General features: G+C 52.3%; 1 protein-coding gene across 4 annotated transcripts; it reads left to right on the top strand.

The window, feature by feature from the left end:
* Positions 1 to 184: 184 nt before the first annotated feature.
* TRAF2 (TNF receptor associated factor 2) lies at positions 185 to 22637 on the top strand. 4 transcript variants are annotated; one of them, XM_054646301.2, is made up of 10 exons: positions 197 to 2019; positions 4147 to 4367; positions 4957 to 5035; positions 5386 to 5484; positions 14921 to 14992; positions 16549 to 16623; positions 18179 to 18538; positions 19517 to 19694; positions 21223 to 21371; positions 22065 to 22637. In XM_054646301.2, exons 1-10 carry the CDS (start codon positions 2002 to 2004, stop codon positions 22281 to 22283), a joined length of 1470 nt encoding a protein of 489 aa, XP_054502276.1. In that variant the 5' UTR covers positions 197 to 2001; the 3' UTR covers positions 22284 to 22637. The 4 variants fall into 4 exon arrangements, with proteins under 4 accessions (XP_077045342.1, XP_054502276.1, XP_077045341.1 ...); XM_077189226.1 differs by lacking the exon at positions 197 to 2019 and adding an exon at positions 2069 to 2483; XM_054646303.2 differs by lacking the exon at positions 197 to 2019 and adding an exon at positions 2893 to 2949.
* The last annotated feature ends 835 nt before the right edge of the window (positions 22638 to 23472 follow it).

Below are 23472 nucleotides of genomic sequence, written 5' to 3'. Positions count from 1 at the left end.
GCTCCGTTTGATAGGCGCAGTTTCCTGCCAATCAGCCTCCTCGCTACGTGATTGGCAGGTGCTCACGCCAAACTGGGGGCGGACGGCGCGTTCCTGTACACACTAAGATTGGCTATTGGCCCTGCCAGTCACGCGACACCCGGCAGGGATTGGTTTGTTCTGCGGCGCTGTCAGACCCGTTGACCTGCTCCACTGAGCCGAGTCGAGCATGCGCAATGCGGCGGTTCGGGAGCCGTGTCGTTTTCACCCGGCCCGTTGGCCCCGGGCGCGCCTGCGGGCACCGGCAGGGCTGGGCAGGGATGTGCCGTGGCGGCTTCGTCCTGCGGGGAGCCCGGCAGAGCGTCCACAAGACAGACATGGGCATGGGGACGGTCCGGAGGGGCCAAGGGAGGAGTGGCTGAGGGCACTGGGTTGGTTCAGCCCAGAGAAGGCGATACTGAGGTCAAATCTCGCTGAGGCTGCAGCTCCTCCCGCGGGGCAGCTCCGATCTCTGCTCCCTGTGATAGGGACAAGAGCCAGGGAACAGCTGGGGCTGGGCCAGGGCAGCTCAGGCTGGAGCTCAGGGCAAGGTTCTTCCCCCAGAGGGTGCTGGCACTGCCCAGGCTCCCCAGGGAATGGGCACGGCCCCGAGGCTGCCAGAGCTCCAGGAGCCTTTGGGCAGCGCTACCAGGGATGCCCAGGCTGGGGTTGCTGGGGGGTCTGGGCAGGGACAGGGGCTGGGCTGGATGACCCTGGTGGGTCCCTTCCAGCTCAGGGGATATTCTGTGATTCGATGAAAATCCCTAAACTGCATCAGAATCAACCAGAAATTTACGCAGTCGCAGTAAAGGCATGAAAAGGTGCTCCTGCTCTCGTCATTTCTGAAGCGAGAGGGCACAAAGCTAACGCTCCCCAGGCGGATTTTTGTAGGGTCTTTCCATGACAAAGCGCAGGATGAGTGGACAGAGCCGGGTCACGGTGAGGATCCAGGCATTGCTCGGAAATCAGGTGCCGGGACCGCCCGGGGGTTTGCATTTGTCATCTGTCACCGCAGCACGCCTGGCCCCGGCTCCCAGGGAGCAGGAGAAAGCAGCTCCGGAGGTGGGACATTAGCGGGGTGCAAGACTTTCTCCTCGGGCCCTGCGGTGGAGCCGGGGTGTCGCAACAGCAGGACTGGGAGCAGCCCCATGGTCCTCTCCGGGACGGGCGTTCCTAGCAAACCTTTGGTGCGGGTTTCCTGTCCCTTTGGGAACAGCACGTCCTGCTGCCAGGTCACGGTCATTTCAGGAAATGCAGACAGGATTTTTCTTCGATAGATGACATCACCAAGTTTTCCATGCCGGTGTTCGCAGACCGGCTGTGCTGGGAAAAGGGCTGTTGCAGTGCAATGGGTGAAGCGGTGCCCATCGCAGGGGAGCTGTGCCCGTGCCATTCCCGATGCCGACACACGAAGGGATGCACTGTCCCCGGCTCCCTGACAGGGAGCATCCCGCCCTGACGGTGCCTGAGCAGCACCTGGCCCCTCGCCAAGGGCTCGGTGTCCCGGAGCCCCCCGTGGCCCTGCCGCGCCCTTCACTTCGACCCGCTCCTCACCGGCCCCGTCTTCGCAGCCAGGTTCCCGGGAGAGGCCGCTGTGTCACTGCTCGGTCACTGCGGCCGGCTCTGACGGCGAGGATTTCCCCGGCACCGGCTGAATTCCCCGCAGTGAGAACCCGCCCATCTCCGCCCCGCCGGCGCAGCAGGCGGTAAAACCCCGGAGCCCCCGCGCCGAAGCCGGGCTAGGGGGGCAGGCAGGCTGGGGATCCCGGGGGACAAATCTCGCTGCTGTGACCTTTTGCCGAACAAGTTCCTCTGCGAAAAGCACCTCGCCGTGACCTCAGTGCGGGCTGCGCCGCGCGTTTCCCCCCGCGGCATTTTTCCTGCCATCGCCGTCCGGCCGTCTCCGTCCTGCCACCGCCCATCCTTCCCGACCGCTGGCCTCCACCTGTCCCCCGAGCCGGCGCCACGGGACGCGAGGTGGCCATGACACTCTGTGCGCAGGTAGGCGAGGGCCCACTGGTACCCAAAATGGCCAAAAGTGACTTTAAAACAATTCTGCCAGGTGCTCGCTCCGGGCCATTTCCAAGGGACCAGGTGCTGCTCACCTAGGGAGTGCAGCGGGAGATGGCTGTCTCCGATGGGACCGCGGGTGGGTCAGGTTGAGCACCACGGTCCGTCTTTTTCCCCCTCCAGCAAATGCAGTGGATGCGTGAGGGGGGATCCCAGGGGATGGATGGGAAGTCCCTGTGATGGACGAGGGCATCCAGGAGGTCCTAGGAGGCGGATGAGGTGGGCTCAGAGGAAGGATGAGAGAACCCAGCGGGTAGATGAGTAGTCCTGGAGGAGTGTGAGGGTGTCCCAGGGATCTGGGTTCTTTCACAGCAGGGTCGCCTGAAGCAGGGATATGGCAGGGGACAGTGGAAAGTCAGCGAGGAGTGGTGCCTGGGGAAGTGACAGAGGACGGGGTAAGGGAGTGACTGAGGAACTGAGGGGAGGTGACTGAGGGGGTGACGGGGGTGACAGTAGGCATAACTGGGTGTGACAGTGGGGTGGTGACAGAGATTGATGTGAGGGTATTGGGGGTGCAGACGTGAGTGACGGTGGGGGGGTTGTTGGACTCGGGGTTTCGGGGATGCAGGGATGGGTGATGGTGTGTTGGGGGCATTGGGGGTGCAGAGGTGGGTGTTGTTGGGTGATCGACGGTGTCGGTGTGGAGGTGTTGGGAGTACAAGGGCGGGTGACGGTGTCGGGGATGTCGGGGACCGGCCGGTCCCGTGGGCGAGGCCGGTCCCGTGGGCGGGGCCGGTCCCGTGGGCGAGGCCGGTCCCGTGGGCGGGGCCGCCCCGGGCGGTGGGTGGGGCCCGGGCTCGCCACACGTGTCCGGGGGCGGGGCCTGGCAGGGCTTCCGGTGCGGGTGCTCAGCGAGGGCCGGTGAGTGCGGGGCCCTCAGGGAGCGGCGGGGTCGGGCCTCGCTCCGCTTGGAGCCCGGCCCGGCAGAGAGCCCTCCTGGCCGCGGGGAGTCCGGGCCACACGGGGGCAGCCCTGGGCTCTTCTCGGCTTCGCGGTGTCTCTGCTCGTGGGGGCTCCTCCCGGAGACGGGCTCGAAGCGTTCAGCCTGGAGAAGGCTTCGGGGCGACCTCAGTTCAGAGCCCTTTCCAGTGCCCTTGGAGGGGCTCCGAAAGAGCTGGAGAGGACTGGGGACAAGGGCGTGGAATGACAGGACAAGGGGGAGCAGCTTCCCACTGCCAGAAGGCAGGGCTGGATGGGATATTGGGAATTGTTCCTTGGGAGGGTGGGCAGGCCCTGGCACAGGGTGCCCAGAGCAGCTGTGGCTGCCCCTGGATCCCTGGCAGCACCCAAGGCCAAGTTGGATGGAGCTGGGATACCCTGGGACAGTGGGAGGTGTCCCTGCCCATGGCAGGGGGTGGAATAAGATGAGCTTTAACGTCCCTTCCCATCCAAACCAGGGGACTCCACGGGTGTGCTCCTTAGGTGTTTTAGGTGCCTGTAGAATGTAATCACAGGGAATGAAGGTATGAGATGCATAAGCAGCTAAAACAAAAGCATTTTATTCTTTGCCTTCTTTCCAATTTGCTCGTGCCTCTTGTGTCCTCATTTTCCATCCCTCTGGGGAACCCTTTGTGCCTGACTGGGCGCCACCACTAAATCTGGGCTCCACTGTGTGCCGAGCTTCCTCCAAGGAACATGCGGGTCTAGCTGCCTCTGGGCAGAATTTTGGTCCCTCCTGACAGCTGACAAGCTGTGGCTGGGCTGGCCAACAGGTCTTTGGTGAACTGAGTTTATTCTATTTATTTCTTATCACCTTTAAGACAGTTTTTTGCCTTATTTAAAGCAAGAAGACTTGATATCTCTAAACAGGCTACATTTCAGTCAGCTCAGACAGGGAGTTTTGTTAGGTCTGTGCTTCATGTCTCTGTGTTCTGGATTTAGTTCTAAAATTCAAGTTTCCTCCCATATTTGGGAGGTGAAGGCAGGGTTTTAGGGTGGTTTACATCAGTATGTTTACTTGTGTTGGGTGACAGTCTAATAGTCTGTGGTAACACAGTTTATATGACAAATCACCCCCATACAATTATAATCAATTGGAGAAAATACTTTTATTTTCAGTCTCTGGAGATACAGCCAGAACTTTTCGTTCACATGGCAGCAGCAAACTCTTCTCCACCTGGTTCTCTGGATCTAAACCAGCCTGGGTTTGCAAAGGAGATCCTGGGAACTAAACTGGAGGTCAAATACCTGTGCTCCGATTGCAAGAACATCCTCAGGCGGCCGTTCCAGGCGCAGTGCGGCCATCGCTACTGCTCCTACTGCCTGAAGAGAATCATCAGGTAACTGCTGTGCCTCCAGTGGGAAGGCACAATATTTGAAAAGGCATTTTCAAGAACAAAAGCAGAGAGAAGTGTCGTTTTCAGGACCTTCTCACTAAGGGAGCTGTGTTCAATCACTGAGATTCAGCATCATCTCTTCTCTAAGGGAATGTGTAATCTCTGACTTGCCTTTGTTGACGCTTCAAAGTTCTCTTTTCCAGAATCCCCTGCACTGTTTTTGCCATTGAGGAAGCAGTCCAGGTCTATCACCTATTTCCTTCATCACAGTCATAAAGTCATCATTTCATTGTTGTGTCAAAATGGGAGAGGTTTAAGCACAAGCTGGCTTCCAGAGAAGTCTCTTTGTGTTCTATCTTACTCCTACCTTTGTATGAGGAAAGCCTAATAGAATGTTTAATTGGCAGAAGAAAAAAATTAGAAATAGGCATCAACAATACACACAAGCAAAGACTCAATGTGTTGCTTTAAAAATAAGAAAACACTGTCATTTCATATAGTTACCAGAAGTCAATTTATTGTTAAAACTTTTTTTAAATTTGTTGTTGTTGTTGTTGTTGTTGTGTTTGATTATTATTTTTCTGTCTGATAGTGCTGGACCTCAAAAGTGTGCCAGCTGTATCCAGGAAGGAATATATGAAGAAGGAATTTCTATTTTGGAAACAAGCTCGGTAAGGAAAAATACATTGAAAGAAACCTAACAGAAGACTGGTGTCAGTAACACCAGTTACAGTTTTTGCTTAAAACATGAGCTCTGAGAACTCCTTATTCGTAGGAACCCTTTTCTTCAGCTGTGAGAAGGGTGATTACTGTGTTGGACTCCTCAGTGCTGAAATCCAGGTCATGTGTGTGTAGTGGTGCCCTACTTAAAGCTGTCACAGAGATTTGGTTGCTCTTAACACACCTCTGAGGGTTGATTGGGTGACTGGTCTGGGAGGAGTTTTCAGAAAGAATTCAAAGTCCTGATCAAAACTGCAGCCCCTCAGTAATATTTGTGGTCTGCTTGTTTTTTCCATTTCAGGCTTTCCCAGACAATGCAGCGCGGCGGGAAGTGGAGAGTCTGCCTGCTGTCTGCATCAACAGCGGCTGCACCTGGAAGGGAACCATCAAAGAGTACGAGGTACAGGCCAAAGCAAGGCTTGGCACATCTGCATCCTTCTTCCCTCTGTTTTTGGGGACGACTCGGGGTGTTGTCTGTGCTTGCTGACAGTGGGGGAAAGTTGTCAAATCCCTGGACTTTACTGTCAGCTGGAGAGGTTCCCTGAATGAGGATTTGTGTGCCCTGCTGAGGGCACAGGCTGGACTGAGATCAGTTCAGATTTGCTTGTGATCGCAGGGATTTGCTTGTGAGCATGTTCCTTCCATGATGGGAACCACCTGCTCTCCTTGCAGCTCTTTTCTGCTATACAAGACTGTCAAGAAATTGCTGTGCCATTAAATGGTTGTGAATTTCTTTGCATTATGTGAACCTAAAACTCTTCAGACTCCATCAACTCACAGAAAATGACCTGATCCCATTTCAGGTGTCTCCAAAGCTACCAGGACAGTGGGACTAGATGTTGGGTACTGTCTGGTCACCCATCACTCCAAAGTGTTCTGGGACACAAGGCTGCTGGACAGGACGGTTTTTTCACCTCATTTCTCCTTGAAGAACCCACTAGCTTTTTAATCCAGATTTTAGTTGTGGCTGGGGGTGCTTGGTCTGTAGCATGTGACTGTATGTGAAGCTTTTGGCTCCTGAAAGACAATTTTGTCATCCCTCTTGGAATGGCAGAACCACCACGGGGGGGGGCCTGAGATAAGAGGAATTCATTTTATTTCTTTCTAACACTCACTCCAGATTAATATCATAGCCTGGTGGTTCACACTCACTCCAGATTAAGATCATAGCCTGGTGGTTCACAGAGCTTTGACAGTGACTGAGATGTGTTTCAAAAGCAGGTTTAACCTTGGTCTGTCCAGGCTAACATTGGGATTCTCCTGACAATGCCATTGCAAAGTGGAAGGAAGAAGCAACAGCTGTGCATCAGGCCTGAGCGTTCTGCCCAGACTGTGCCTCTGCCTGTTAGCAGAGAGATGCTTCTGCAGCTCTGCTTCCTTGTCCTGCTGTCTGAGCCTTCTGCTGCGTGCTCAAAGTTTAGTCCAAGAGATGAGGATGTCGGTGCTAAATGATTCTGCTGCTCTGAACCCCCATTTATACATCTGTGAGAGGCTCATGGTGTGGATGTAGGACTGAAGAAGTATCAGGTGAAAAGCTTAACACTACCACAGCACAATGTTTGGGGATTGCCTGTCCAGGAACAGGGTACCCTGGTACTGAGGTTTCAGGTTCAGGCTGTGCTGGTGGTGTCTGCAGATTGTTTGCTCCATGCTTTAATTTCTGCTGGTGCCCAGAAGTCCAATATCTTCTGCAATGATTATAGTGAACTCATCTTCATTAGACTAAACCAAATTATCTGTCAGCAACTTCCAGTGCTGATGTGCTGTGGCTGATGAACTGTGCTGAACTTTTTCTTCTGGTTTTAAAAAAAGTCTTAACACGTTCTTGCAGAGCTCAGCAAAAATTTTTTGCTGCCAAAAGTTCTCCCTACGTATTCTGACAAGTGTTAGAGTGCTTGAGTCTGGCCAGAGCTCCCACTGGGAGTTCAGAAGGGCAGCGAGCTGTCCTGGGATCAGGGCTGCAGAAGCATGTGATGCCCCAGAACCTTGCGCACTGTTGATGAAAGCTCCTATATGGATGAGCCTGTGCCTTGTTTTCACTCTCCGCTTGATCTTCCCAAACCCCAGTTTGGCGTTTGCTGGGACAAAGGATGATTGATAGATGTGTGGCCCTGGCGTGCGTGGGCTGTGGGTCTGCGGCATCTGTGATATCTTCCCCGCCAGGGGTTTTTATGAGTCTCAGGGAGTCCTGTGTGGTAGAAGGGGTGTGAGGGTTTGGAGCAGTGCTGCCTGTTTCCTCTCAGGGGCTGAGTCACCTCTGCTGCCTGCCCTGGTGGCATTCAGCCTAAGGAAGGAGGTTATTTTGTGCCCTCTCAGGAAAAGCTGGCTCTTTCCTAGGAACTTGTGGGAGGAGGCAAGGTCTGGCTTGTGTTATCTCCTCTCATATGCCTGCCAAAGAGCTGTGGTATTTAATCAGGACTGGCTGTCCCCATGCTGCCAAAGCTATGTGTGTTGCTGAAGAGGGCTGGGAAAGGAGGCGTTGAATGGCTGTGTTAGCCCAGAGCCTTGTGATACCTTGGGCTAAGGTTAAACCCAGCCTTCAGGGTCACAGTGCAGAGCTGCCTGGTGCAGAGGAGCTGCATCCGTAGCTGTGCTGTGGGTAACGTCCTGCAGCAGCTCAGCACTCCCACTCTGGAAAGTACCTCAGAGCTATTTCTGAGAGGACATGGAAAGTCCCTCAGAGTGAATTCACTGTTTGCTAATTTTAAAATCATGCGTTGTGCTGAGAGAGGCTGCTCTCCCCTTGCAAACTTCTGATTTGCTAATCTTATCAGAGCACACACAGGGGAAACATGTTCTGCAGCTGGAAAGCTTAAACCTCAAGAAAAGGAGTAAAATAGATTTCAGTTTTGCTTTCTGTTCAGACTAAAGTTTGGCTCTCAAAGGAAAATGCAAAACTGAATGAGTGCTGTTTGCTTGGACATGACTTGCACTCTGCTTCAAGCTGTGTGGACCATATGAAATATTTAAGTCTGGATTTATGGCTGCATTTTTCAGAGTCTGTAAATATTTTGTGGCATTTGGATAAACTAGTTTGGGGTGGGGCGGGGTGAAGGGTTTTTCCTTTTATTAGTGACCTTTTTTCCTGATGAGTCTGTCTGCATGTACATTTCGAAAATCAGGCTGTGGGCATGAGCCTTTAGATTCAAGAGCAAAGTCTGAGAACGGCTGCAGAAATTAAACGCAGCCCATTAAAGCAAAAGGAAAAACCTCAAAAACACTCCCAGTGATATCCAGGAGAGGGAGTTTGTGGTTCCTCAGCTCTGGTGTGTTCCTCCCACCCTACACTACCTCTAGCTGTCCATGTCCCTCTCCTGCTTATCAACATACTGTTGTCAGTTTCCATACACCTTTTATGTATGCCTTTCATCCCACCAGTTCCCTTCCTGTGTCCTCCCCCCAGGACTGGGATGGGAGGAGGGGGCTGAGGAGGGGGGTACACAGGGTCAGCTTTGGCATTCCCCTTGGTTACCCCAGACAGGGGATTTAATGCAGCCCTCTTCAGCTGGAAGCAGAATTAACTGAGACATAAGGAAATGAAATTGTCCAAGTTTAGGAAGTTTTTAAGTTTTAAAACTTAAAACTAAGTTTTAAGCTTAAACATGACATCAGTGTTTAAACTAAGTTTTGTGGGGCTCAGATCAGCTCAGCTTCTGAAGCCAAGCAACAGTCAGGTGTGGGAACAAGCTGGCTTAATCCATGCTGGAGGGAACGTGCTTTCCTCGAGTTTGTTGTTGTCATTTTGGTTTTAGAAAGTTCTTTGTAAGTGGAACCTGGAAGGCTGCAGAAGGTGCAAAACTCCAATCCCAAGTGATGTTACTTAAAAGCCTGTGGTGTCAGAAAGGATGTCTGCAGCCCCTTCTGGGCTATGTAGCTTCCTGGCTCCAGAAGAACAGGATAACCAGGCATTCCTTTCTGCCCACCGTTCATACTTAGGAGATGCTGTAGAGCCCCTGCCATGCCTTATCCAGGGAAAGCTCCCTCTTCAGAAGGGCGGCTGGGGGCCCTGAGCGTGTCATGCCCCTCCTTCCCAGCTGCAACCCAGGAGTGCCCTAACAGGTTTTGGTGGTGATTTTCAGCTGAGGCTGAAACTTCATCTTCAGGATTTTGCACATTGCTTAGAGGAGAGCTGTTGGTCTTTGAAGCTTGGTCACCTGTCTCCTGCTCCACAAAGCTGTTCCTCTGAGTGTTGTATCATTGTTGTCTATGTGGGGTACAACACTTGAGGCGCTGTGGCAGGGGCACTTGGTGCTGCTGTAGCAGGGTGACCAGCCTTCTCTTTAAAACCCAGTGCAGCATTTATTGACTTTTTCTGAAGGTTTTGGCTCCAAATTCTGGGCTGATGGTGAAGTGCAGTTTGCAGCTAGCTCCAGAAGGACCTTCTGCTTTTGGAAAAGGGATCAGACACACCTATACTTTCCAGAGCCAGAGCTGAGGCCCACAAGCACATCCCAGCCACAGTCCCCACAGTAGCTGGTGTAGCTGGCTGCCCAGTCACGAGGTGATTTCCTGTCCAAACCCGTGGTGGGAGATAGAGCCACGGTGAGTGCCAGAGAGCATGTGCGGGAGGGAATTGGAAAGCCCCGGCTGCAGAGGGTCTGCTCTTCACTTCTGAAACCAGCTCAGCCTTCTTGTGGTGGCCCAAAAATTAATGGTTTTGACATCTGCTCCTTGGAGAATGAAAAGCTGTAAGTCACGAGGTTTGAAGTGGAGGGGAGTGCTAAGTGTGGTTCATATGGCTCTACGCTGTGAGGAAACCCCTCACCATGAATGCGGGTGGGGGAATTGTGTAGGGATTTGGAAAAAGCATCCTGCAGTGTGCCACCACTTCATGCTTGTTCATAGTTGAAAGCAACCAGGAGTGGCAGAACCTATTTTTAAAAATTACAGAAAACCTGCTACTGCTTCAAATTCATTTTGTACTTTCCTCCGTCCTAAGAAATCACTCTTGCCTTCACACTTGTCTTCAGTACCTGAAACACTGCCTTGGTGTCCCTCTGCCAGCAATCCCCAAATCAGACCTCTGTCTGATCAGCCCTAACAGTTGATGAACAAAACTTCAACACTGAAAACAAGAGTTCCTGCCTTGGGTCTGAACAGAGGCTTGAGCCAGGCCCACAGGAAACCCCACAAGGCTTCTTCTACCTTTTGTCCTCACTCAGGTGTGCACCAGGGCCTTGAGAGCAGTGAGGGTGTGCTGGGTTCCCAAGCCCTCACTGCCTGCCCAGCTGGAGCCAACAGTACCTAGTGATGCAAACTTCATCTTTGGTTTTGACAGTTTCTTTGAAATGATGCCAAGTGAACTTGCTTGGATCTGTCAACAGCATGTCCCAGCAAGGGAGGAGTTTGTGTCTGGCACCAGCCTGTGTGATGGTCTCAGAAATCTCCCATTCCTGTTTGGCACTGGGAATTATAGACTGGGTTCCTGCTTTCCAGCCTTGTGTTGCTGGGTTCCATGCAGAAGCACAAGGACTGGGTGTGTGGTCACCCTGTGCCTGGTAGCCTGACTCACCTGTATGGGGAAAGGTTCAAGCAAGTCTGGCATAGAACCAGCTTAGGACTTCTCTGGTAGGAGGAGCTGCAGCACACAAGGGCATGGGGACTTCAGAGGAGCAGGGCATCCCAAAACACCTGCCTTGTGTGGCACATTTCCATCTTGCAGGCTCTGGAGCCCCTGGGAAACTGACAGAGATGCACGAAGCAACCAGTGCTTCTTAGCACAAAGGATTCAGGTTCCCTCAAAACTCTCTTTTATACTGGAGGCTCATTTTCAGTGTTTTCTCTACAATTTCATGGGCCCACCCTTTTCCTTGTAGCCAGGCTACTGTGTCCAAGAAGCCAAGTGCTGCACATGGCAATGCTGGGGCTGGAGACCACCCAAGCCCTCGTAGCCACTACTGTGCCCTGTGTCATGGCAGCTGGCTTTCCTCTGCCATCCTGGTAGTTTTGCTTCCTTCTTGTTGCTCCCTTCCAGCTGCCAAGCCCTTGAGTTGTCTGCTTAGGGTTACTGTTGCTGTGCTCAGAGGAGACTGATGGAGTGACTTTCCAAGACCAGGGGATTTTGCAGGAGAGCTGCAGTGTGCAGCTCACTCTGAGCCTGTCCTGCTGTCCCTTGTCCCTCTGCCAGCCCTGCCCTTTGCTGTGACCTTTCCATGGGCTCTGGCAGAGGTATCTCACAGGAGCTGCTTCAACAGTGGCATTTCCCAGCTACCAGCCTTGTCCCTTTGCTGGAGGGGGAGCCCAGTGTCATGCTGATGGATTCCTAGCATGGTTACAAGACCTCAAATAAAAAACTGGACCTGTATGGATGTGGCAGGTTATGAGCAGAGCAGCCAGGCAGCAGGGGCATGTCCTGTCCACCAGAGTATGGAGATAATGATTTCCAGCAGAAGCCTCTTCCAGAGATGAAATTGAATTTAGGGATGCCCTGAGGTGAAATGGTGATCAGATTAAACTGCAGTTTTCCCTCTTGGCTGAGGGAGAAGTAGGGGAGCAACTCATCCTGGCATTGTATAGAACCAGAGAATATACCAAGCTGGAAGTGATCGACAAGCATCGTGCAGTCCATTTCCTGGCCCTGCACAAGACACCAACACAGACACCCCAACAATCCCACCCTGGGCATCTCTGGTAGCGCTGTCCAAACATTCCTGAAGCTCTGGCAGCCTCAGGGCCGTGCCTATTCCCTGGGGAGCCTGGGCAGTGCCCAGCACCCTCTGGGGGAAGAACCTTTTCCTGATATCCATTCTAACCTCATCCTGACACAACTCCAGCCATTCCCTTGAGTCCTGTCACTGGCACACAGAGCAGAGATCAGAGCTGCCCCTCATGAGGAAGCTTCAGAGCACAGTGAGATCTGCTCTCAGCCTCCTTAGGAATGATCACTGTGTGCTCCAGGGATCAGCTGCCCTTACCAAAACCCACTTTTCCCTCTGTATGCCTTCACTCCCCTGCACAGCTGCAATGCAAGAGTGCTGCCCTTGCTGGCTGGGATGAAACAGCCTCAGCCTGCTGCCGGAGTGTCCAGAGAGAAACTTTGTCTGCAAATACTGCAAATTTAAATCATGTACAGCTTTTCTGCTTTCCTGATACTGAGGTGGGAGATTCCCAGTATCCACGGGCAGCTCCATTTGCTAGTAGGCCTGCAGGCAGAGAGGAGAGCTCAGCACCTTTGAGCAGCCTGGAGAAGAGAAAGCTCTGGGGAAACCTCCCTGCAGCCTGTAAGTGCTTAAAGGGGGCTTGAAAAAGATGTAGAGATACTTTTTACATGGACAGATAATGACAGGAAAAGGGGGAGCAGTTTTAAACTAAAAGAGGAGAGATTTAGATTAGATGTTAAGAGGAAATTGTTCACTGTGAGGGTGGTGAGGCCCTGGCACAGGTTGCCTGGAGCAGCTGTGGCTGCCCCATCCCTTGGAAGTGTCCAAGGCCAGGTTGGATGGGACTTGGAATGACCTGGGATAGTGGAAGGTGTCCCTGCCCACAGTAGTGGGGTGGAATGAAATGGGCTTTAAGGTCCCTTCCAACCCAAACCATTCAATTATTCTGTGATTCTGATTTCCTTCACACACAGTCCCTGACTCTGATCCTCTCGGTTGCCCTGGTCCTCCCATGGGCAGTGGTGTCCGATTTTCTAACCTTTCTGGTGAGCTCCCAGAGAATGATATGTCTGATGGTGGTGGGTGATGGGCAGGCTGCTGTGGGGTTGTATCACTGTTTATTATTAGGGAAGGAAATTGATCAATCAGCGGCTTTGGTTGTAATTCAGTGGGAAGAACCAGGTGTTGCTGAAGGCTGTTAACTCTGCCCCATTTGATTTTCCTGCTCCTGCTGTTGGATGCTGCAGGCTGGTGTGTGCCTTGCTGGGTGAGCCATTGTCTTCCAGCTCCACTTTAATTCTTCCATGGCTGTCCCCTCTCTCTGATGCCTGTCCAGCTTGATTTCCATTCTGGTTTCCCTCTGGGAGAGTGCCTGCTCTTGCCTAGTCCCATGCACAGCCATGGAGCTCCCAAAAACTTTCCAAGCAAGTGCTTGGATGTGAGTGTGAGTGGTGCTTATCCCTGTAGCAGAAGCTACAGCTGTGGGTTTGGGAAAGATATAAACAGGAGGATTGCCATTGCAGGGGGAGTGGATGTGGCAGATCAGGCTCAAGTGCCAGCCCCTGCTCTTGGCTCCAGGGTGGGTTGGATTTCTTCCAGGAGTGATACCATCTATCTCTGTTCTGACACCCACGTGGGGCAGGAGGAACAGGGGTTTCCAGAAGAGCCTGAAACTGTTTATACAGAAATGTTTGGATCTGCGCTGGCTGAAGCCTCTGGGTGTCTTTAACTATTTACATACAGAACAGTTGCTCTTTGAGCTCCTTCCCATGCTGCAGGCAGGGCTGCCCATTCCTGGCCATTACGTCATGGTGCAGGGGGGATTCAGGGTGGAGGATAAATGCTGGGAGGTGGGGAGTGTGGAGAAGGTGGTAGTTTCACACCCACCTATTGGCATGGGAGACCGTAAGTTTAAAATACTCCCTTTTAAAATAGTTGCCTCTGCAGTGAAATTTCCTTTTTTCAGTCAGACCATCTGTTCTGCCAGTGTTTTGTGGTTCATGGGGTAGATGTTATTGGGTGTTTCTAGAACATGAGAGCAGTAGGTGGGTAGAAAAAAGGGCTCACTCCCTCTGAGTGAGTGGGATAAAGGCAGGCACTTGACCTCCTCCTCCTCTGCAGGCAGCAGTGCCCTCCAAACCCTGCTGGCTGGCCAGTCATCTCTCCAGGGACACACAGTGAAACTCTCAGCTTAAGTTACTCACTTAAAGCATAAAAAGGAGAGAGTGACCAAGAAGCCAGGGTGGAGTTACTGCTGGTTTCACTTTCCACTTCCTGATGTGTGACACGGTGAGGTTTGTGCATGTTCCCCTAGAAGGTAACAGAGATTTATTGTTACCAAGTTTTCCAACATCTGGGTTCAGATGGCTGCATTAGAAATGCTCCTGGTTGGATTTTTTTTCTGTCCCTACCATGGCAGGAGACTTCAGTGCTCTTACATTTTAATTTGAGTTTTGATCTGCATATTCATGGTGTTTCCAATGCCTTGTTTCAACTGGTGGGTGTAGAACAAGAAGGTTTAAGCAGTGTGGAAATGGCACAGAAGCAGTGGCATGTTCCAGCATTCCATTTAGCCAGCACTGTTGCCAAAGAGTCTACTGAGGACAGAGGATCACGTTGCCCTGGTCGTTTGTTCAACCTCTCTGGCCATCATCCAACCCTGAGTCTGGCTGCAGAGGCAATTGCTTGTGTGCAGGGACTGGTAAATGAAACAGTTGAAAAACAGTTTTCTTTCTGCTTGAAAAATGGTATTCTAGTTCAAAAGTGAAGATACAATCAGACAGCTCAGCCCAGCATGTCATGAGCTGTCATGGGGCCTATGCCTCAACTGACTGATAACCATTACAGTGGAAAACGACCCAGATTATCCTGCTGAGGTAGTGGCTCACTCCACTCAACCTGCATCAACATGTCCTCTCCTGGCAGAGCCATAAATGGAGTTTCCCATTGGTTATCTTGGCCATCAAAGCAATAATTTGAATTTTTTAAAAATCATTGTAGCATCTTTTAAATAGAGGTTGGGTGCTACATAGACACCCAAAATTGGGGTAGCCTGGAGATCACACGATGAGTCAGCAGCTCAGAGGGATCAGCGTGACTAAGGTCTGAGTGTAGGTTGGTAAATCCAGTGTTCATCTGTAATAAGGTATAAACCCAGCCCCTTGGGATTGTGCCCATCACAGAACCTCCATGAGCCTTTTATTTGAGGACAAATATCTCCTGTATGTTCCTTCACAGGCTCATGATGAAGTCTGCCCTGAATTCCCGCTGACTTGTGAAGGCTGTGGGAAGAAGATTCCCAGGGAGAAGGTATCCATCTGACTCTGTGCCGTGGGGGTATTTGGTGTCCTGATGGGCTGAGTTTGGCATTCTGGCAGGAGGGAGAAACAGAGTCCTTTAGGAAATGAAGTGGGGAAAACAACTGAGTGGCAGCTGTAAATGTGGATGTGAGTTTTCCATAAGGATAGGTGTGAGGTAATGTGGCTCAGGGGCACTCGCAGGTCACTGTTGGTGCTGCCACTGCCACCTCCCTTGGAACCATGTATGGGGACAGAGCCTCTGTGGGAAAAACACACTTATGGGTTTATGTTCTGTGTAGAGCAACTGCATCAACAACTGCTGCAATTTTGGAAAGAGAGCCCATGTCCAACTATATTAATTGATATCTAAGTAATAATCTAATGGAATCCATGCCTATAGCATTTCCAGGCTGCTGGCTCCTGGGACAAGGCTCAAGAGTCTGAAAAATTCAAGTTTTGGGAAACATTTTCAAAAAGCACATTCATCTGAAACCATCTTGCTTTCTACAGGCAAATATTTTTAGTAGCAGTGTTGGAAAAAGCCCTTTAGCAGGGCAGGGGAACAGAGGGAGCAAAAAGGGGAGCAAAAAGAGGAGCAAAAGAGTTCTTCCAAATGGGCAGCATAAGGAGGGGGTAGGGGTGGGGGTACAGCCCACCTTATCTGCAGGCTGGGGTTTGAGGTACAGCCCAGCTTCTCTGCAGGTGGGAGCTGAAGCCCTGCAGGAAGCCACCTCATGGGGTCCCCATGGGTGATCTTCTCTGTGTTTAAATATTAACTCCCATGTTTATTTCTCCAAACTCTTGTTGATTATTTGCTGCCATGTTAACTCTGAGTAACCTGACTCATTACACAAGCCACATGGATCTAGAAGTCTTTAAAAAAGTGGTTTAAAAGCAGTTTTAATTGACATCTGTTGTAGCAGATGTAGGAGTTAAGTGGGGAGGGAATATGGTGGTGTTCAGAACAGAGCTCTGATATCTGATGGTGAGGGGTGTGCTAAACCCAAGCTGAAGCTGTGACAGTGCTCGTTGGATTAATCATGTGCTGTGTGGGAACCTGAACGAGTCATCTCAGTGCTGAGGGGTTAGTGCCACCTCTCAGCAGAAATGTAATGCTGGGATGGAGATAAAAACACCAACCTGTAGCACGTCCTTACCAGAGTTGTGTGAAGTGCCGAAAATGAATGTGCCCTTGTTTCATTGGGTTATTGTCTGTGCCTCCCATTCCTCAGCCCTCAGGAAAGCTCATTATTCTGCATCCACAGCTTGATCCTGTACCCATTGCTTTTTCACTCTTGCATGTGCAGGTGAGCAGTGAGACCTCCCAGCCATCAAGAGAAGGAGAAATTAGGCTTTCTTCAGGTGTCAGGGCTGTATTTGTATTCCGGTGAAAGTCACACCGGATGGCGGGCCGAGCCCAGGTTTAGTGGGCACTGTGACAGTTAGTGATTAGCGATAGCTTGGGCATTCTTCAGCTTGGCTGTAGTTTCCCAAATGTCAGTGGGGTGGAAAGGGAGCACTAGGGACACATAAGATCTAACACTGCTCTCCTTCCTCCCTTTCTAGTTTCGGGACCATGTGAAGACGTGTGGCAGATCCAAAGTACCGTGCCGGTTCGAGGCTGTGGGCTGTGCTGAGGTGGTAAGGGCTCCTCTCTTGGGTTTCCCTGGGGCTTTTCAGTCCCAGCATTAGAGTTCCTGCAAACTGCTGTTGCCCAAACTGTCACGTGTGTCACATCTGTTTTCCTTCAGGTATTTGATTAAACCCCTTGCACATGGAGTATTTGTTTAAACCCCTTCACATCATCTGCTATGCAGAGTCTGTGCATCCCAGGAATTAAATTCCTGTGGGATGAAATCTCCTTCTACTTTAAGAGCACCCTAAGTGCTTTGGGACTGTGGTGGTTATGCTTCTTTCAGGGGGAATGGCTTCACACTGCCAGAGGTCAGGTTTAGATGAGATTTTTAGAGAGAAATTGTTCCTTGTGAGGGTGGGAAGGCCCTGGCACAGGGTGCCCAGAGGAGCTGTGGCTGTCCTTGGATCCCTTGGACAGGATGAGCTTTAAGGTCTCTTCACATCCAAGCAAGTGTGTAATAACTTGTGATTACAGTGATTCTGTAAGCAAAGTACTGGGGCCAGGCCATTTCTCTATGTCACTTAGTTTTTGCAGGTCCTACTGGTTCAAATAAATCCCTCCTCCAGGAGGTTATGGGAGGCTTTGTCCTTTGTTGCTGTTAGATACATCTGACAGAGCTTTTCTGGGAGGGGTTGGAGGAAGGCAGAGCAGACTAGTACAGCTGGGGGAAGCATTTAGCAACCCTCATTGTATGTGATTTGAAACATTTCTAAAACTAAACAAAAACCCAAACCACCCCCACCAAAACACATTTTTCCATTATTTCTTTGTTTTTTCCCCCCTATAAATTATAAATTTAAAGCTGATGTTGTGATCTGTGTTGTAGTGTGTTTTTATACTTTGAAATACTTTGAAGTAGTTTTGTTTTTGTTTCCTTGTATTTTTCCCAAATGGTTTATCCCAGAGTGTACCCAACTCCCTTTACCTGTGTAATCCCTCTCCCTGGATGAGATCATCCCCAAACCCCCATCCTGGCTCTCTGCCAATCACTCAGCATCCCATCCCCTCCGTCTAGAAGCTTCAGTCCAGGTCCTCGAGTGATTAGCCAGAGGCTAAGGGTCAGCCCCCCAAGCCTTGCCCCATACGCTGTCCTAAATGTCCATCCCCCAGTACCCATCCCTTAGGGTCACTTCTTGGTTAGTAAAATGTTATCTACTTTGGGTTTCCACCTCCCTTTGAATGTAACCTTGGCACATCTCCCGGGGCTTTCGGCAGGAGGCCCCCTAAGGTGCAGGAGCTCCCCAGAGCCCCTGAATAAAACCTTGGATTAACCCCTGTTAAGAGTCGGCCCTTTATCATCTACCGATGTCTCTGGTGTCTCTTCTGCTGCAAAGGCGACCAGCCCAGGTGCCCTCAGTACCCTCGGGGCACAGAGAGTGTCTCCCCGCTGTCGGCTGTGTTGGGGTTGCCCCCCCGGTGTCTGCCGACTCAGGACTGGCCGAGGGTTCTGAGAGGCTCCCCAGAGGGACAGAGACAACCTGGATAGGAGGAATTTGTTCTGTGGATGGTGACAGTGTAGATTGCACATGCTGAATGGGGGATGTATTTCTCTTCATGTAGGTGGAAAATGAAAAGCTCCTAGAACATGAAAGGAAGTGTTTGGCAGAGCATCTCTACATGCTTCTGAGCTCTGTGCTCAGCCTCAAGACTGGTGCTGGGGACCTGAAGCCCATTCCTGTCCCTTCCTCATCACAAAACAGTTCCCCACTTCTGGGAGCAAACTCACTGTGCTCGGAGTCGGAGCTCTCCCGGTCCCTTGAGCTCTTGGGAAGGTGTGAGGCCCTTGAGAGGAAAACAGTTACCTTTGAGAACATTGTCTGTGTGCTTAACCGGGAGGTGGAGAGAGTGTCCCTGACAGCTGAGGCCTACAGTCGCCAGCACCGGCTGGACCAGGAGAAAATTGAAACGCTGAGCAACAAGGTGTGTAACTGCTCACCTGGGTTCCCACACTCCCAGCAGAGGTTGTTACCTGTTTCCTTTCTGTGTCATGAGCTAGCAAAGCTTCACCACTTGGTCCTGAAACTCCACAAATCTGAAGGCAGAACTAAAATACCCTGTGTGCCTGTGCTCAACCCTTAGCAGCTCCCTGGAAAAGCTGGGAATTTAACTGACCTGTCTAAAGCATCAGACCTATGTTAATTATCAAACTGGGTGAGATACTGAGGGGTTCTTCCTCAGCACAGTTCCTCAGTTTTCTGACAAGAGCCAGAGCACCCAGAATTTCACTGCGTCTCCTTGTGCTGCATCTCACTGAATCTGTGGGGCTGCTCACCTTCCAGACTTTTCCAAATGAGTGCTGCCTTTGCCAAAGGAGTGCCATCAGTGCTGCTGCCTGCAGCGATAGACTGGAGGTGTGAAGGAGCTGCCTCCACCAGTCTGCTCCAGCACAGTCCCTTGTGGAGGGCCCCTAGTGTTCCTGGCACCTGGAGCTGTGCAGTTTGCAGCGTACCTGTGCTCTCTGGGCAACTGATCGGGCGTGACCCTGTGTGAGCTGGCAGGGACGAACCCTCCAGAGGGTGTAGGTTCTTTACTTTCTCAATTTAGTTTTGTCACAATGCTGAGTTATTGGAGATTTTTTTCCCCATCCTCACTTCTTGTGCTGCTCAGCCAATGGAGCAGCTCCTTGGAAGGAGTTTTACATTGGCTAAGGGGAAAGTTCCCAGCTCAAGCACTAAGCTGTTTTGAAGGATCTTCTCCAGAGTGACAGGGTGCAGAAGGAAGCTTCAGTAAATTGGCTTATGTTGCTCGGTTTCTCCCTCCCTTCTCCCTGACAGTTTTTGGAGGTCTCTCACTAAGGAGCCGTCCCAAGGGGATGCCAGGGTCTCTTGGGGTTTGCCGGCTCTCCCAGGCCTCAGAGCCCGCGTGTTTCTAACCTGCACCACGTGTCCCACTGAGCAGGTCCGGCAGCTGGAGAGGAGCATTGGGCTTAAAGACCTGGCCATGGCTGAGATGGAGGAGAAGATCCGCAACATGGAGGCTTCCACCTACGATGGGGTTTTCATCTGGAAGATAACAGAGTTTGCCCGGAAGCGTCAGGAGGCGATAACAGGCCGCTCTCCTGCCATCTTCTCTCCAGGTGTGCAAAGTCCCCAAAATCTTTTGCATCTCAGCTGCATGTGGGTCTCATGGCAGGACCTCTGCTTGGGAAATGCTGCCAGGCTGAGAAAAGAAATATTCCATGTGGAAGGGGGTGTTTTATCTTGGAGAGTGAAGCATGCAGAGCAGTGCTGTTCCAAGAGGGAAGAGAGGGCTGAGAGGAGAGAGATGCAGGCTGTGGATGGGATGAGAAAGGGAATTGGCTGTAATAGTTTGGTTTGCATTAAATGTAAAGGCAAGGAAATACCAGCTGATATCTGTGTTAAAGAAAAGGAAGTGGAGATACTGCTTGCAGTGTTGTGAGGACAGAGTGCCACAGGGTTTGGCAAAGGGCAAAATCTTGAGCTAAAACCAGCAAGTTGTACAAGGAAGGTTCATTCAGGGCCTGACCCAGGACAAGCCAGGGTGAAGGCCATCAGTCTGGGGGGGGGGGGGGGGGGGGAAGGGGGAGGGCCTTACTGGCTTCTTGCTTTGCTCCTCGCCTGGGCCAGAGAGAGCAGGATGCCCAGCTGCATGGTCCCTCTCTCCCTGGCTACTCCCACCACTCTGGAGCCATCTTTCCTTCTGTTCCTTGATGGGTTTTACATTCAAAGGGTGATGAGAGTGCTGAGAAGGCCCAGAGGGCCCAGTGGGGATATTCTCCTTGGACTAACAAAAGGGTCATCTGTCCTGAGAACCTTTGGGTAAAGCAGGTGGGGAGGAAGGAGCAGAGGAAATGAGCTGGGTATTTCCAAGAGGAATGCAGTGACAAAGATCCGATCTCTTGCTCCTCACCCTGTGGAAGAGCACAGTGTCTCTGCTATTCATAGTCTGCCTGTTGAGAAAAGCACCAAGTCCTGCAGTAAAATATTGGCTGTGACCCCTGATCTCTGCCTGTGCCCACTGAGCCTCGTCCAGCCAGTCCCAGATGTACTGCTCTGTGCCACTGTGGAAGGGTGACTTGTGGCAGGTCCCTTCCAAGCTGTGACCCCACAAAGGTCTAGTGTCACAACACAGGCATTCCCAGGACTGCTGGGGAAGGAAAGTGTCTGAAATCCCATCCTGGCCATGCCCAAGCCATGCTGTGGAAATACAAATGAGAATTAAAGTTCACTTGCTTGAGCCCCTGCCCGGATCAGAGGCATCAGCTCACAGTGGGGATGCTGAGAGTGCTCTGCTGCCAGCCAGGTGCTTTATGGGGGGGGTTTGTTCCTGCTCACCAGTGTTACTGCCATGAACCACAGCTCCTTCAGCCCTGAGGTGCAGGAGGATTGGCCCAACTCTGGGGCAGATCTCCCCTGGCAGTGAGGGAATAGCTGGGGGACTGGTAACTGCTCTGTGCACAGCATCTGCTCAGGCCAGGGGCTGCACTTCCTGGCCTTGGGCTTTCCAGACCACCTATGGTGCAGCCCAGACCTGGCTTCTCCCAGATTCCAAACTTCAGAGCACTCAGATTTCAGAGAGATTTGCTGTTGCTAGGCTGTGCTGCACTGGACCCTCACTGTGCCTGTTCCACACTTCTCTGACAGCTTTCTACACCAGCAAGTACGGCTACAAGATGTGTCTGCGCGTGTACCTGAATGGGGACGGCACCGGCCGTGGGACCCACCTGTCCTTGTTTTTTGTGGTGATGAAGGGACCTAACGATGCGCTCCTGCGGTGGCCCTTTAACCAGAAGGTGGGTCTGGAGCAGAGCCCACTGTGCCCATCCATGGCCTCTCTGGTTTAGCACCCACTCGAGTTTCTCAGCACTGTCACTCCGGGCCACTTGACAAGGCAGAGGAAGGGCTCTGTATTGACTGCCCTGGGGGTTCCCCAGGTGTGCTGAGGGCACTGGCTGTGCTGTGGGGCAAGGGGGTGACATGGGCTGTTGGGAATCGCAAAGAGCCTCTGCAGGGGTTGAGGGCAAGGGAAGGTTATGGTGGCCTCAGAGCTTGGGGACAGTAGGTGCTCATTCCCTGTCAGGAGCTCAGATCCCAGCTCTTGGGCACTGCAGATTTGTGGAGTACATGGAGGCGGAGTGAGCAGGCAAAAGCAGATGCAGAGAGGACAACAGCCCTGGCTCAGGGAAATACCTGAGTGCAGTGTCAGTTCTGCGAGCAGAGTGTAGGTTTTCAGTCAGTCTGACAGACTTGTGCTGCCCCAGGGAAGTTTCCAGTGATAGGCAGGATGTGGGGATGGGGAGGGTTTCTGCAGGACATTCCTGAGGTGATGTTCTCTGCTGGTCCCACTCAGAGGCATTTCTCTGATTTGCAGGTGCACAGGGTGGCTGTGGCTGCTGGTAGCTGCATGCATCACAGCAGGTCACTGGGCTGGGTTTCCGTGTGTCTTTTATTCAGCCACTCCCCTATGCTTTCACCTTTCCCCACAGGTCACCCTGATGCTTCTGGACCAGAATAACCGGGAGCACATCATCGATGCCTTCCGCCCTGATGTGACGTCCTCATCCTTCCAGCGCCCTGTCACGGAGATGAACATCGCCAGTGGCTGCCCCCTCTTCTGCCCTGTGTCCGTCATGGAAGCCAAGAACTCCTACGTGCGTGATGATGCCATCTTTATTAAAGCCATCGTTGATCTCACAGGCCTCTAACCCTCCTGACCTTGGAGCAGTGAGCATGGAGCCAGCACTGCCCAGGGCATCTCCCGCTTGTGCTGCACTTCAGGCGGGTCTGAGAGCAAGAGGGGGCACAGAGAGGGGAAAAGCCCTTCCTGAAAAGGAACCTTTGCTCTGAGTGGAAATGAGGTGTCTGATGGGAGCTCTCTTTCCTGAGGAGAGGGTTGGGTGGACACTGGCAGGCTGTGGAATATGGAAGATTCCCTGCAGGGACTTGGATGTCTGAACTGCTGCTGTCTGGACTCCAGTGGAAACCAGTGCAGCTCTTGCTCTACCAGTTTAGCCGACATCCACAGCTCTCTAGTAAAACAGCGGTTTACCCTGCCTGAGCTCCACCTCCTGTGGATTTTGGCTCAGCTGTCTAGGATTTCCCTCTGAGATCTCCATGTTCCTGGAAGTTGTGGGGTGCCCGGGAGACAAGGAGGGTGTGTGACAGCTGCAGTGCCAGCTGGGCAAGAGAGACACAGACTGGTTTGATGCCGTTGGTGTGTTAGGAGGCTGAGCCCAGCTGCAGGGCCGGGGAGCCCTTAGTCCAGCCCTTGCTGGGTGTGTGATGTGGGGTGTGTGCTGGAGTGTGGAATGGGGCAGGAGGTGCTGCTGCCCAGGAGGGACCATGGGGCAGCAGCACCAGGGATGCCTGTGGGGAAGAAGTGAATCTGCTGTGGAGATTGTCCCTGCTGTGCCAGGAGAGGAGGGTGACACAGAGCTCGGTGTGCACCCTGAAAGCTCCAAGCCCTGCCCCTCTCTGCCCTGTGTTCCGAGCAGCACTGGGTGGGATGGGTGCTGTGCTGGGAGCTGTCTTTGCTCATAGGCAAAGACACCGAGAACTGGCTTCATTTCCATGGTGGGACAGCTCCACCAGCCTTCCTAGGGCTCCTGCTGCTGTTGAGCTCCTCGTCCGTCTGCGGCTGCACTGCCGTGTCTGTCTGGGCGCTGCAACCTTGGCCGTGGGATGTGTACTGTCTGCCCATGCAGTGGGCACTGCTGGCCAGCCCCTGCACTCTCACAGCGCCTGCAGTCACCAGCAGCGGGTCTCCCTCACTGTTCCTCCCCAGCCCTGAGCTCAGGAGTCATGGGGCACCTGGTTCCAGGTGGCAGCACCTTGGAGCTCTTCCTCCACTTGGCCCCACGTTGAACCTGCAGCCACCTGGGTAGGATCTGGGGG

Source organism: Agelaius phoeniceus, chromosome 21, assembly GCF_051311805.1.
Source record: "Agelaius phoeniceus isolate bAgePho1 chromosome 21, bAgePho1.hap1, whole genome shotgun sequence".
NCBI lineage: Eukaryota > Metazoa > Chordata > Aves > Passeriformes > Icteridae > Agelaius > Agelaius phoeniceus.
This window is presented reverse-complemented; position numbering and strand designations above follow the sequence as displayed.

What these genes read in the sequence shown, in the direction of transcription:
- TRAF2 (XM_054646301.2), top strand. An exon ending in AGAAGATTCCCAGGGAGAAG is followed by an intron (nt 14,993 to 16,548) that starts GTATCCATCTGA and finishes CTCCCTTTCTAG; the next exon opens with TTTCGGGACCATGTGAAGAC. An exon ending in CTGTGGGCTGTGCTGAGGTG is followed by an intron (nt 16,624 to 18,178) that starts GTAAGGGCTCCT and finishes CTCTTCATGTAG; the next exon opens with GTGGAAAATGAAAAGCTCCT.